General features: G+C 37.7%; 1 protein-coding gene across 8 annotated transcripts in view; it reads right to left on the bottom strand.

Annotated features, from left to right (window-relative positions):
- Positions 1–15,342, bottom strand: part of GABPA (GA binding protein transcription factor subunit alpha) — a 35,834-nt gene that overhangs the window by 20,196 nt on the left and 296 nt on the right. Inside the window, exons 1-6 of one of the 8 annotated variants that reach the window (XM_087861742.1) lie at positions 15,021–15,158; positions 11,048–11,109; positions 9,353–9,455; positions 6,871–7,015; positions 3,243–3,327; positions 561–806 (exon numbers count right to left, since the gene is read on the bottom strand). In XM_087861742.1, coding sequence (XP_087717868.1) covers positions 561–806; positions 3,243–3,327; positions 6,871–7,015; positions 9,353–9,429 — 553 coding nt within the window. In that variant the 5' untranslated portion in view covers positions 9,430–9,455; positions 11,048–11,109; positions 15,021–15,158. Of the gene's footprint in view, positions 1–560; positions 807–3,242; positions 3,328–6,870; positions 7,016–9,352; positions 9,456–10,264; positions 11,025–11,047; positions 11,110–11,764; positions 13,500–13,532; positions 14,468–14,636; positions 14,843–15,020; positions 15,159–15,342 lie in introns of those variants that run through there. The other 7 variants (XM_045785467.2, XM_045785464.2, XM_045785466.2 and 4 more) reach the window with 7 other exon arrangements.

Raw genomic sequence — 15,342 nt, 5'->3', positions numbered from 1 at the left:
TCCTGTCTGGACTGTCCTATGCCCAATAGTTTGTCTATAATAAAGCTTTTGCCAATGTGCCCCAAACCACTGCAATCCCTGTGAGATTCTTTTCATTTTTTTAAGATTTCCATGCTGAGGCGTGGAGACTGACTTGGGGCTCGATTCCAAGACCTTGAGATCATGACCTGAGCTGAGGTCAAAGGCTGGATGCTCAACTGACTGCTACCCAGGTGTCCCTGATTCCTTTGAGATCCTAATAGCATATTCACTTTAAGTAAGCTACTGACAGCTTAAAACCATTCTAGCTTTTATGGTAATCATCTCTTTCCATTTACCTTCTCTTTCTTCAACTCCACTGTGAACACCCTAAAGACAAATACAGATTTTTTAAATTTCTTTGTATTCTTAGCACCTGGGACAGTATTTGTCCAAAGGGGTAAAAAGAGAGATACAGAAAATCAATGTTCTTCCTAAAAATTTTACACTTAAAATAGATTATAACTTACTCACCCTAGTGTCTTCTATGTCAAGTTTATTTCTTACTGTTCTACCTTACATGTATTTAAGTATTTTATTACCATAAGGTATCCCAAGGCGTTCTTGCTCTTTCCTATAACCTTCCAGAGCTGCAGCCCATCTTGTCACTTGTTCTGAGGTTTCATCTGAAATAGTTGTAATGTGTTTTGTGCCATCAAGAGTTATTACTTGAGCTTCCTCAACAAGATGTGCTTCTGCTTCGGCATGGTGGGCGTCTGGATCGATGACTACTTCAACTGTTTCCGCAGGTTTAACAATTTCAAGGATGTTTAGCTTAGGTTCAATTCCTTAAGAGTGAAAAAAAAATAAATCTAAATGAAAACACAAAAGTCACTAAAAAATAAAATTTAGCTTTGTTTATATGTTCTCAAATGGTAGAGAAAATCCTCTCTTTTAGACACAAATACAACTATTCACTAGAACTTTGGTAGATTAGATAACAGTATTGTGCTAATATTAATTTCCTGATTTTGATAATTATAATGTAGTCTTATAAAAGAATTCCTTATTTTTAGAAAACACAAACACTGATGTATTTAGGGATAGAAGGAAATCATGTCTGCAACTTAAACTGGGAAAAAAAGATCATGTGGGGATGGGTGGATGGAGAATAAAGCAAATGTAATACAAGTTAACATCTGGAGAATCTGGGTGAAGGACATCCAGGAATTCTTTTACTACTCTTGCAACTTTTCTGTAAGCCTATTTTTTATTTTTATTTATTTATTTATTTATTTATTTTTAAGATTTTTATTTATTTATTCGACACAGATAGAGACAGCCAGTGAGAGAGGGAACACAAGCAGGGGGAGCGGGAGAGGAAGAAGCAGGCTCATAGCGGAAGAGCCTGATGTGGGGCTCGATCCCATAACGCCGGGATCACGCCCTGAGCCGAAGGCAGACGCTTAACCGCTGTGCCACCCAGGCGCCCCAGTAAGTCTAAAAGGATATAAAAACACCACCACCACACGCAGCTACGTATAAACATTTATTAGAAAAAAAGTACCAATATGGATTAGAAAATAAAAACTAGACTAAGGGACATATAAATGAGTAGCTACCCACCTGTAGAATTTTAAAAGTCCTTCTAAGCAAATTAAAATTATTTACTGACTGCTTTTCTTTTCAAAGGTCAAAGTACATGTTTTAAAAATGAATAGGCACTGAGTTTGTCAAATTAAATTCAAAGTACTTCTGATTTCCATTTTCAATTAAATCAAATTCTTAAGATAGTCAAAATAAAATAAACTAGCCCTTTATAAAATCATCTCATATACTTCTGTTACAATGACAGCCCTAAAGAACTATTATTATTACTTAACAGCTACTGTTTGGTCATCCGTTCTGTTATAACCTGCATCAAATTTAATCAGTGTATTTGAAAGATTGAAACTCAACTTCAATCCTCCCTGAAAACCAACTCTATAAAAAATGTATTGCTATCATTCATTATATGGTATAAAGGTAAATCACTTTTTTCAAATATACATGAGAAAAGTAACTGTAACTTAAAAAAAAAATTTTTTTTAGATTTATTCCCTAGTCCTCTACTCAAATTTCATCAAGTCAGCTCTTCCCAAATCCACTTACACTGAGAGGTGACTAGGCTTTTAAAGATAAAACGAAGAATTTCTTTCTTATTGCCAATGATAGTACCAGGGAAATTGTAAATCGGAAGGGGATAACTACCATTTTTATAGTTTGAGAAACTATGATTTGTGAAATGCGATTGTAAGCATTATGTTCAAACATTAAAATTAGTCTAAAACTCTGGTCAGAACTCCTAACAAGCCACATTTTTAAAAACTAAAATTCAACCTACCAAAACTGGTTTCCTAATTTTCTAACTTTTGTACTTACACAAGAGTAGTAAAATACTGTGATGGATATGGCTGACTGAGTCACTCAACATCTTTTGCAAATTCCTCTCTCTCTCTCTCTCTCTCTATTAAACTGTAGGGACTAGATTTCCTTGTGGTGAGGGTTCCAGTTGTAATTCTGGCTCTAGAATCACTGGCATAAGTCTTCTATCTGGAAATGAGTTAAGAAGGGACAAGTAGACACACGGAACCCATTTTTTGGCTAGTGTGGATCACTGTGAAGGGAGAGTGGTTCTAAGTTGACAGCTATAATGGTGGCTTTCAGATCTGGCATTTTCCAGATCATGGCAGGGCAACAGCTTCCTTGGCAATCCAGTTCTGCAGTGGGGCTAACGTGTTCTGAGAAAGTCAACAAGAACCTGTTCTTCCAGCTCTATGTTACGGTATATCCTTCCCTGAGACAAAACTAGTTAGACTATGTTATATTAAAAAAAAAAAAAAACAAAAAAACGAGTATGTTATACTATCTGCTTCACCCTGACAGATATAATTAAGTTGTTTTTTTTTTTTTTTGGACAGAGACAGCCAGCAAGAGAGGGAGCACAAGCAGGGGGAGTGGGAGAGGAAGAAGCAGGCTCCTAGCGGAGGAGCCTGATGTGGGGCTCGATGCTAGAACGCTGGGATCACCCCCTGAGCCGAAGGCAGACGCTTAACGACTGCGCCACCCAGGCGCCCCTCACCCTGACAGATATAATTAAACCAAAAGCATGAGTGTTTGGCTATTACATCACATTAAGTGATTTAGAGAACCACCTAAAACATCCCAAACTTGTAAAAAACTGAGTTCTCCCATATTTTAAAAAACATGAGCTAAACTTTTAAGTAACTATAAGAGCAGCTTACCTTGGTAAGAAATTACCTGTACACTAAGTTGTACAGTTCCATCTGTTTTTACTCCTTGGTCAAATAAACTTCGTTCTGGATCCAGCTAAACATGGGAAAATGATTAAGATTTGGTTTAGTCACCAGGTTTAATACAAATGGATGTACCAAACAGGACTTAATTACTGAGGCATACTACTGAAATTATAAGAACACATCTAATTATCCAAGATGTCATAGATTGTAATTCTTTGCCAAAATTAAACACATTTTAACCATTGTGGTAGTAATTAAGGACAACATAAATTAACCAAATTTATTTGAGGTGATGGTTTTCTCTAGCTCTGGAGTCTAGTTTAAGATTTTAAATAATGCCAAAGGCAACTGTTTATTCTATAAATATATTTTAAGCAGAAGATAATGTAATTTATGTGTCATGAATAAGCAAGGGTGTTTAAATAGTGGGGAGATTTATATAAATCCATTAATATAATTTTTGCCATGTCCCCCTTATAACCAATGCCACATATTTAAGATCAAGGTTAACTCTAAATCTCTTGTAATGAAGTTATTAAATTTAAAGGACTTATGACCTTACTACTTAACCTAGCTTTGACACCTTCAATCATAATTCTGTTATCTTTTCAATATTAGTGTTTTTATCCTCCATATCTCCCTTATAGTGAATACATTTCACACAATGGCAACCTGATGACAAAAAGTAATCCTGACTTTCAGACACTGTCTGTCACTATTTCAAAAACAGACTTGCATTGCAATTATCTTGAATAAAGTATGTATCTGCCTGCGTTTCCTGCAGCTGGAGGTACAAAGCCCCCCCCCCCATTCCTAAGATTTCAGTCAATACTGTACTCATGGTACAAACACGTTTTCTTAATATTGAAAATGTCATATAAAACCTGAAATCTTAAATAACTTTAGGTCTAACAACAGGGATAAGAAAAACTGTGTAACCATGCAGAAAGACAGGTCAAACATGGTAGTTTTACTCCTTAAAAGAAGTCCGCCTGACGCTTTGTTACAAACTCTCCTAAACATCAAGATTTCTCCTCTCTGCAGTAGACACTGGTATGATCTACTAAAGCTACAGCATGTGGAACTCTGCAAGTGAACTCTCGGGTGGTACTGAATATACCAGCTAGTTCACATACTCAAATTAGTACAACCCCGTTACTTTCCATCGGCTTTCAAGTCAGCATTCATCTGAAAATACAAAAGCATCACCACAAGCAGCAAGCATTCTGACTCCAAGTGCATGTGGTTAATTGATGCGAAGAAGAGAAGTTGCTAATCTCACATTCTTTTTGAGGAGAGGAAGGGAGACAGGGAGGACTGCAAAATGTTTTAGATCCTAGGCTAGCTTGGAATTCTGTGATCCAATAAGTATTCGACTAATATTTACTGAGAACTTAGATGCGTTGCGTACTTCCCAAGTAATACCGTCATTTTGAGTAGATCAGGAATGCTAAGAAAAGCAACAAATGTTAGAGCTGAAAGGCAAGTAAGAGATCAAGTCCAGATTTTCCTTCACTTTACATATGAGAAAATCAGGGGAAGCCCAGTGATGCTGAGTTGACTTTCTTAAAAGTCTGCCTCAAACAATTAAAGAAAGAGTTTCAGAGTCACACAGGCCTGGGTTCAAATGTGAATGTACCTCTTTGTAGCTATGCATTGGGCAAATTACTTAACTTCTTTAAATCTCAGTTTCTACATCTGCAGAATGTAATTAAGAATATGCTGATTTCAAAGACTAATGTGAGTATCAAATAAGATAATGTAGCAGTGTTCTGCAAATATTTTTTCATTCAAGGTAAACTGCCCCTACAGCTCCAGTTCACCAATTTATCATGGCTGCCTTAGATACCAATCTACAAATTTTCTCTGAATTCCATGTTTTTGGAACATTTGAGCTATTTTCAGTTTCTGCACAACCATTCAATGAACATCTCAGATTTACAACTTTGCTCACCTGGGTGACGATTTCTATAAGAACAATTTATTGAGATTAACTACTAGGTATTTCACATTTAATATTAATAGACACAATACCAGATTACCTTCCAAAAAGACTGTGCTAATTTCTTCTCTCCCTGAGAGAAGAAAAACTTCAAATCCTAAAATTATAATAATATTAGACCCACATACATTCTCTAATTCTAGAAGAATAATATCCTTGCCTCCCCTCTCCCCCCAAAATTTACTAGACTTACTGAAAGGAAAAGATAAAAGTACGGCTGAGTGGCAACTGAAAGGCACAAATTTTATTAAAACATTCCAACTTATTCTACATCAAAATCTTATTTAAAAATATTAAGATATATGATGATTTGAATCTTTAAAAAACTAAGTCAAAAATCCTGTAGCATATGGAACAGGTATATCACAAGGCAGGCAAAGGGGAGAAGTAAAGAGGAAGACAAACCAAACAATACAAAAGAAGACACAATATGTATCTGTATTAATTAGGATTAAAAACAGCATAAAACTCTAGTACTTACTCATATGTTCAAGGACAGTCTAGAGAAACTCTTTGAGCAATTCTATCTAAGCTACTACTTTTTATACATGAAAATACTACCTTTCTTGAAAGAATACCATAAAACATGACTATGAATATACTATAAACATAACATATTATTAAAATACTACCACAGATAAAATCCTTTTGCAATAAACTCCAAGAAATATATTTACTGGTGTTTAAGTGCTTATCCAAAATTTACTGCTGGAGCAAATAAAAATGGAAGGGAATGTAAAAATCACTTAGTCAAATTTTCTCTTTTTAAAGATGAGAAAACTAATGCACAAAGAAGCTAAAAGCTAGCTAGAAACAAAGTGTGAGGAGGACATACTTCAGGTTCCAAGGTCAATGTGCTTCTCACTACTTAAAGTTTAGGCTCTGATTCACATTTATTTAAACTCATTTCATATTTGTGAAAGTAAAAAGCAAATGTTTGATTTAGTACTCAAGATTTTTTTTCTAAGTAGGCTACACACTCAGCATGGAGCCTGATGCAGGGCTGGAACTTGTGACCCTCAGAGCAAGACCTGAGCTGAGACCCAGAGTCGGACGCTCAACCCACTGGGCCACCCAGCTGCCACTAGTACTCAATCTTTTAGATACAATTTTAAATGGAGGGAATTTTGCTGGTAGAACTTTTATTTTTAAATGCTTAAATTTTGTAATACAGGTCAAATTTAATTATAAAACTATAGCTATAGAGATAAAAGGCTAACAAAAAAATATTTCTGGGTGCCTGGCTGGCTCAGTTGGTAGAGCACGTGACTTGCCCTAGGGGTTGTAAGTTCGAGCCCCATGTTAGGTGTAGAGATTACTTAAAAATAAAATCTTAGGGGCGCCTGGGTAGCGCAGTTGTTAAGCATCTGCCTTCCGCTCAGGGCGTGATCCCAGCATTCTGGAATCGAGCCCCTCATCAGGCTCCTCCACTGGGAGCCTGCTTCTTCCTCTCCCACTCCCTCTGCTTGTGTTCCCTCTCTCGCTGGCTGTCTCTATGTCAAATAAATAAATAAAATCTTTAAAAAAAATAAATAAAATAAAATCTTAAATAAAAAACTCTAATGCAGACTTAAATGCTGAATTATAAATCTCAAAAGAAAAAAAAATTACCTGGATATCTTGCAGGCAAATTTCATGAGCATCCAAAGAACACTGTAGTCTTGGTTCTAGTAGTTTCTTTAAATTGCCTATTGGCTCATTGATGTCTATAGCCTGGCTTACACATTCAGCTGGGGTGTAGGTTTGTTCTACAATGCTAAATGTTAAAGGATATAATGGTTAACAATTATTTCTATCCTGGATATTAAAGTCTGGTTTTTGAAACTTATTTCTGCATAGACACTATTCCTAGTGGTAGGCTTATCACCAACTAGTGTTGCCAAACTGAATACTAAATTGCAGAGAAATGTTAGCATGAAGTTTAAAGCACCCCTGCAAATATATCTTCTTATATATATATACACACACACACACACATAAGTGTATATACACACATATAAATACTGCATATACAATATTTACAGAGAAATATAAATATTACATTTCAACTTATTTTGAAAAATTTTAGGCCCAGAATGTAAAATTAAAAAGTCCCCTCAAAATTTGTATGTCATCTCTACTAGTCAATTTCCTTTCCCAACATAAATAAATGTACATAATAAGGCATGAAAATATAAGTTATATAAAATACTTTCCATTTAATTCTATCTGAGAACTACTGGTTATAATCAGTATAATTCCACATTAAAAAAATACATTCCTGCTTTAAAATCCTGAAGCTCTTCTATATTGTTATTTCCTACTTTGAATTCTGTGAAATCTTAAGTGCCTTGAGGATTAAATCTTTGGCAAATAATTTTACATACTTTTTTCAAATCCTTATATGGAGTCGAAGAGAAAATAGACATCAAATAATATCTGCTCAATCAGTAACCTGGAATTCAATTAAGTTTCACAGCATGTTTACCTTTAATATGATTTAATTCTCATTTGTAGTTGTCAAAGACAGCATCATGTATTTAAAAATTTGTCAAGTTCCATTTTCACACAAATTCCCAGTATAATGATATATGCATGATATTCAATAAATGTACACAGCCTAAATTTCTCCTAATACTTTAAAAGTTTATAGTAGACCACTCATGATTAAAAACAAAGATTATTTTTAAATGATAGTAAACTATTATTACTATTATTTTTGTTAAGGTAAATTAACTGGGTCTTTTGCTAAGTATTTCTACCAAAGTCTTTAGCAATCGCACAACAGGCTATAATTTTCTTTTTCTGTAACAATCATTCTTTAAAAGAAATGTCACTTAAGATAGATTTGTAAAGACCTATTTCCTGTGAGCTCAACATTTAAAAAATGTTTAAATATTTTGTTGCCGCCATTTAAACCTTGGGAAACATCATGCAAATCTCTGAATTTCTCTTGAAAAACTGAATGATCTCAAATCACTGGACCTAAATTCCTGCAGAACAACTATGTACTACAGCTTCAGAGCAGCAACTGCTCCTTTACGGCCACTCCCCAGGTTAACATAGTAACTATCAATTTCTTACATGAGACATCTGCAAAGATTTTCTGTAAAGGGGCCAAACAGTAAAAACACGTTAGGGTATGTGGGCCATTTGTATGTGTACACATAAAAATAAATATATCCACATATGTATGTATAAACACACATGCATGCATATATATATGTACCAGATAACTGAGAGGAGCAAATAGCATTCTCAAACATGTTGAAAAGCTCTATTAAAAATTTAAGGTTTTAAATCTCAGCTTGACTCTCAACACTCAGCATCCCTGTCAACATTAGTGATTTTGTCCATTCAACACAGAGTTGTTCTATACCTTCATTTATTCCACAGAAGTCCTCTACTACTCTTTAGTTCCTTTCACTTTCAACATATTATCTCATCTCCTTTATAGAGAAATGTAGGGACCATTAGCCATCATCTTCCTCAAGCTTCTTCTTGACTCTCAAATCTCTATTTTTATCCAGACTGTGCCCCTGGATTCTGAACTCATTACCACTGCTCTACCTCTTTAATGGAGTAATATTCCATTACTATTCCAAAAACGAACACCTTCCACTGCACTATATACTTAGTATTGTGCACATAATTATCGATATACCCACACGCCTCCTCAAATACAATGTGGCCTCTGTAAGAGCAAGTTACTCTCTCACTAATTCATATATGCCTGACAGTTACTAGTTTATAGCAGTTACTTATAGATATTTATTCAATTACTTCGGGTTGTGAATTAAACTCTTTCTGAAATAAAAGTAACCTGCACCGAAGAAAGGAAAAAGAATCAAACCGTGCCCTAAGGAAAAGAACTATCACAATCAATTGCTTCATCATTATCATCTACATTTTCTACTACCTTTAGTTTAAACTGTCTTTCCCTCCCAGCTACAAAGCAATTTAAGTCAAAAGTAAAAAAGTAATACATTAATCTCCCAAAATGCTGAGGTCAGTTGAAAAAAAAAAAAGGTCTCCCCAAAACTATGGCTTGATTCCTAATTTTAAGTAGCTATGCTAATAATTATAAAAAGTGGTAAATGCAGAAAAAACCAACCTTTCTTCTGTGCACTCTGGTTTCTCTGTCCCATCAATCTCAATTTCTATCAGCTCCTCTGCTTCTCTTTTAGTCATGGTTGGAGTATTTCAAAAACTCAGTCCTGCAAGAATTAAAACTTAAGACATTTTGAAATTATCTGCGTAAACAGAAATGCTACACAAAAAGCAGAAATCCAATTCAAATAAAAGCAGAGGGTAAGCAGAAGAGGATGAAGTAATCTTCACATATAAGAGGAACTCCACAATGTTTATATTAACTTAACATGACTTTTTCATCATTTCATTGTATTTACTGGGATATTTTTTGGCCCTAACTCTGAGTCAATATATTAACGCAAGTTACTTCAAAATCAAGTGAAAGGTATGTCAATTCTATTACAGCAACTCAATCTTAATAATGGATTCAAACCTGCACCTTAAAAATTAACATGGAGATGAATTATAGTTTTTCAGCTAAAAGCTGTACTTTAGTAGCAAAATTTACTGCAAAGCATTGTAATGATAGTGACATAAAGTTAACCAGAGCTAGTATCTGTGTTACAAATTACATCTCATAAAGGCCAGTACGATATTTTAAAACAGCAAAATAAAGTAATGAATCATTATCGATATGCGTATTATTGTCCTGATTACACATTAGAATTTTGATTTTTTATATGTGGTTTATATATTTCAAACCACTAATTTCAGTTTTTGATTCTCTCATGTAAAATTACCTGCTGCTTTAAACTACCATTGCTACAAAATCATTATAATTTAAAAAATGCTAAGTAATGCAAAAAATAGCTGTGTATATTGGTATTTCTTTGTGGCCATTTATTTCTGAGGTATTAATGCTGTTAAGTTACAGGTTGTGACCCTTTGACTTATATTTGGTATTCTATTATTTGTAAAAGAGACTCCCACTTACAAGATCTGACAAAATGAAGACTTCCGATATCCATTCCTAATAATAATAATCACTATTTACTGAGCACCAGGCACAAGCATTTAAATGCTTTATAATCTTTCCAACAGAACAATCTTATTTTGAGTCCACCCTCACATGAAAACTATCCAGAGGCTAGTGAGGCTCGGCCGCATGTCGCTCCATGTCACACCTTAGTTAGGTGCGCACCTAACTACACATCATTCTAGGTGAGGCTGAACCGTGGTTTGTTCAAAGATAGGCTCTATATTGCAAACATACACTAGTGCAAGAACCACCATCTCTAACCTGGAATACTGCCACGACCTCTGCCAACAGGTTTTCCTATTTCTGTGCCCTCGTCCCCTCTACAGTCCATTCTCAATCAATACAATAGCCAGTGTGATCGTTAATTTCTGCACTCATTATCTTCCTTCCTCCATTCTATTATCACCAAAGCACAAAGACCCAAATTGTCCAAGAGTGACTTTAGGAACTTAATTGGTTTGTCTAGATCAGGGACTTTGCCAGCTTCCTGAAATAGGAGGGGGTTTTTGCCAGGTCTCAATTTCTCAAGGGACCAAAGTCTCTGGAAGGCACAATAACCCAAAACTTGTGAATATATGAAGTTACATGGCAGAGGGAAATTAGGGTTACTAATCAGCCGATCTTAAAATAGAGATTATCCAGCATTATCTAGTTGGACCCAATAAAATCACAAGTCCTTAGAAATGGAAGAGGGAATGTGAAGAGATCCAGAGTGATTCAAAGCTGGACAGACTCAACTGGCTTTGAAGATGGAGGGAAGTTCCGAGCCACACGCCAAGAACACGGGCAGCCTCCAGAAGCTGAAAAACGAAAGAAATTCTCCCCTAGAACCTCCAGAAGGAACACAGTTCTGCTGATCTGATTTTAGCCCAGAAAGATCCATTTCAGACTTGATTTCCAGAACTTTATATAATTAACTGATGATATATTTAAGCCACTCAATGTACAGTAATTTGTCACACAGTAATACTAGAAAACTATCTTCTTCCCCACTTTAGAAGGGCTCTAACTCTCCCACCGTCTCCAGCAGCTGAGGAGCTGGTTTCTGACAACTTAGTCTCTAAATAGCTCGCACCTAAATCTAGACTATCTGGTACAGAGGAGTCTGATTTTCCCCAAATTATCAAGGTTGCCCTATAAAAAGGAAAAACAGTAATGGGATGAGGTTCTCCACGTGGATACACAACATGCACTCCCAGCAGACTGCCTAGGTCCGGGCAGACTTTTGTTTTGGATGATGAAAGAATTAAGGACTCTTCTTGTTGACTTTGGACTAATTAAGTCTTCCCTTTCCCCAGTAAAGCCTATCCCGTAACTGATGCTTTGTATTAAATTGTGGAATTCATACTGAGCACTATAGCAAAACAACTGATAACCAGTAGGGACCTACCTTATAGGATAACTTAAGAATATTTATTTATAGATGTATACAAAGTACTTGGAATGGAATCTCACCCTTAGTTGGAACTCCATTAATATGCGTTGAAAAAAAAGCTGTAAGTACTATTACACATCAGATAAAACTGGCTCCAGATGCCTTCAAGGCTTAAGCATGAGAGGTAAAACTATAAAGCTAATAGAAAAAAATGGTGGAGATTTTTTGCAGTCTAAGGGTGGAAAAGGATTTCTTTTTTTTTTTTTTTTTTTAAGATTTTATTTATTTGACAGAGAGAGAGACAGCCAGCGAAAGAGGGAACACAAACAGGGGGAGTGGGAGAGGAAGAAGCAGGCTTCCCAGCAGAGCAGGGAGCCCGATGCGGGGCTTGATCCCAGGACCCCAGGATCACGCCCTGAGCGGAAGGCAGACGCTTAACGACTGAGCCACCCAGGCGTCCCAGAAAAGGATTTCTTAAATAAAATTCCAAACATATAAACTATAAGGACAAAAAAACTGATGGATTTCATTACATAAAAATAACGATTTATGTTCAATAGACAGGCTACAGAGTGGGAAAATATATTTCCAATATTCAAAAGTGACAAGGGACTAATAATTGGAATATTAGACAACAAACTGCAAACAACCTCAAAAAAGGACAAATTAGAAAAGTAAAGCATAGGAAAAGGAAATTCACATGAAAGTAAGCAAAACAGCTAAGGATATGAAGAAATGCTCAAATTCAAATCATCCCCTAAAATGCAATTTAAAATAAAGAATTTTAACTCTATACTGTGTGTGCTGGTATGTATGGCAAAGATTAGAAATTTGACTACAGAAGAGTTAGTAGGGGATGTGAGGATGTAAAAATCCTCTGCTGCTAGTAATGAGGTACAGACAGATGTAGCTATTTTGGAAAAAAAATCTAGCAGCACTTGTTCAACTCAAGCATGCTTGTATTTATGACCCAGCAATATTGCCCTTAGATAACCATTACAGACATTCTCACATTGATTGATAGTAGGATGTTCAGGACAGCTTTGTTGGTGATAGCTGGAAGCTGAAGCCAATATGAGTATCCATGGTAAGAAAGCAGCACATGCTAGGAAACTTTATTAGCAGCTAGAAATAAGAAAATAATGTACACACACACAATCATAAGAAAAAGGGAGAAACAGAATAAGGTTTATAGCAGAACACTTAAAAAGATTACTTATGGGGAATCTGGGTGGCTCAGTTGGTTGGGCAGCCAACTGCTGGTTTTTGCCTCAGGTCACAATCTCAGGGTTCTGGGATGGAGCCCTACAGTGGGCTCTAGCTCAGCGTAGAGTCTGTGGATTCTCTCTCTCCCTCTGCCTGATCCCCCGCACCCCTGTTGTCTCTAAAATAAATAAATAATTTTTTTAAAAAAATCACTTATGTTTTATTTTCAGGGCTTACACTCATCATCCACTCTTAACCTCCATTACTTACTTATTTATTATTATTTTTTAATTAAGTAGGCTCCACGCCCAACCTGGGGCTTGAACTCATGACCCTCTCAGATCAAAAGTCGCAGGCTCTACTGACTGAGCCAGCCAGGCGCGCCCCTCCATAGCCAATTAAAAAAAAAGAAAAATTAGAAAACAAGTGAAATTTCTGGGAACTATGGAAAAATAGAAATGAGGAAGTAACCAGAAGCTGAGAAATAGCCTTACAGGCTTCTCAGCAGGGATAACCATAGCTGGACTTAATATAAGCACTAAAACAGGGAGTTGTTTAAAAGAAATTTATCCTGTGATCTTCCAAAAAAGTTATATATTAGTTGCCCACAAGGTGCCAAATAAAGCAAAAAATGAGCCTTACATTTTGGAAAAAATCACGTTAGTCATGGTCTCTGAACTGATCTCTTTCTGTCTCATTCCAAATCTAGTTTAGAGAAGCAGTGGAGAGGTTTGGGAAATTATCCAAATCTTAGATTCCAGTGCTTGAGTGGGTCTTAGCTCTTTTTCTGGAACCAATTTTCCAGAATTCTATGTCAATACCTAAGAAAATGGAGAACAGAACATTACAAGGAGCCTCTTCACCTAAGGGCTACCCCTGATGCCCCGGTCTCTCCTAGATTAAATCTAACCGGGGTTCAGAACACTTCACAAAACGCATACAAATTAACTAAAAATTCCTAGAAAGGCTAGTTTTCCAGGAATGTAAATTTGAAGTTTTATAAATAAAAGCTGGGAGAGAGATTTAACTCAACAGTTTTAATTTAGTATTCAGCCTCCCCACGGTCTCAGTTTAACTCACCTCAATTTAACATCTACCTCCTTAATTTGTTATTTCAACACTATATATCCCTCATGACATGCATATATGCAATTCAGGTAAAACTGCCTTATGTCCACCTAGTGTCAGAATAAGTCTTAAAAAAAAAAAAAAGGCTTGGGAAAACCTCGATCAAAACCCCGAGACAGGTTATTTCCCTAAAGTTGCTCCTGAAGAGCTGACTAATTTCTTCCTAAGCTAAGACAGCACAGTACCTAGGAATGTTATCACTGCCCAGCTCTTAGCTCCGGGGAAACTTTCTGTATCTTTGCTCCTCCCACGAGTCAGACTGGAATTCCTGCTACTGGAAAACTATGAAGTGGACACTATTTCTAAATCACTACTCATCATCTTGCAAGGCAATGTTAGGCACTGTTCTCCTTGCTATTAATCAAACTAGGATCCCTAAATACACTGCAAACACGCACAAACGGCTTATCTTTCAGTACACAAAATACTAAAAATGTTGGCAAGCTACATTAACCCACCGTTTTCCCCTTCTCTTATTTCCTCGTTCTAAAATAAACCCCTATTGGCACCATATATATTAATAAATGGCTTTGATGCAACTATGGGGCAGTTCTAGAGAGATAACTGGATGTGAAGTGAGAGCGCAACGCTGAGTTGGCGAGGAGACTGGGTTTGCACCTTCCTCTGAAATCCCGGGGGCGTCAGATCTCATCCCGACCGCGGCGACTGCTGACCGCCGCGGCCGGCGGACAGGCGAAGAGCAGACAGCAAGGAAAGGGAGCAGCGAAAGGTGACACGGGCAGCCCGGGGCCCGGGGGCGCGCGGCTTCCCAGGGCCCCGCGCCGCGCGCCCCTCCCCTCCGCTCCCCGCACTGCCTCACCCGCCCCTCCCCACCCGGCTCCCTCAAGTCTCCACGAACGGAAATGGGAGTCACAGCGCCGGGGACCAGCGGAAACAAAACACAGAGGCGGCCGCGGGGGGGCCGCTGTGGGTGAAAAGGCCCCGGAACGAGGCCGGCCCGCGCGGGCCCGCGCTCCCTTCCTCCCCCGCGGCCGCACTCACCCGCTCCGGAATCGGCCCCGTCGCCCCCACCCGCGCTCCAGAGCTGGCTGAGAACAGCAGGGGCGCGGGCTCCACGTGCAGCGTCTCTCCCAGTAAGACCCGCAGCTCCCGCGACTCGAAGTGTGAGGCCCCTGGGCCCTTCCCGCGGAATCGGCGCTGAGAAACTCCAACCCCCCTCCCGCCTCCCAGGCACCCCCGGGTCCAGGACTACAACTCCCAGCAGGTTGCGCGAAACGAACGCCTGAGGCAACGGAGGCTCACGAGGCACATGGGCGCCCAACGCCCCAATCCGGCTTTGTTTTACACTCTCACTTTCCGGGCA

The sequence above is a fragment of the Ursus americanus genome, chromosome 4, assembly GCF_024610735.1.
Source record: "Ursus americanus isolate L20-20 chromosome 4, mUrsAme1.1.p, whole genome shotgun sequence".
NCBI lineage: Eukaryota > Metazoa > Chordata > Mammalia > Carnivora > Ursidae > Ursus > Ursus americanus.
The sequence above is the reverse complement of the archived record's forward strand: the minus strand, read 5'-3'. Positions and strand labels throughout refer to the sequence as shown.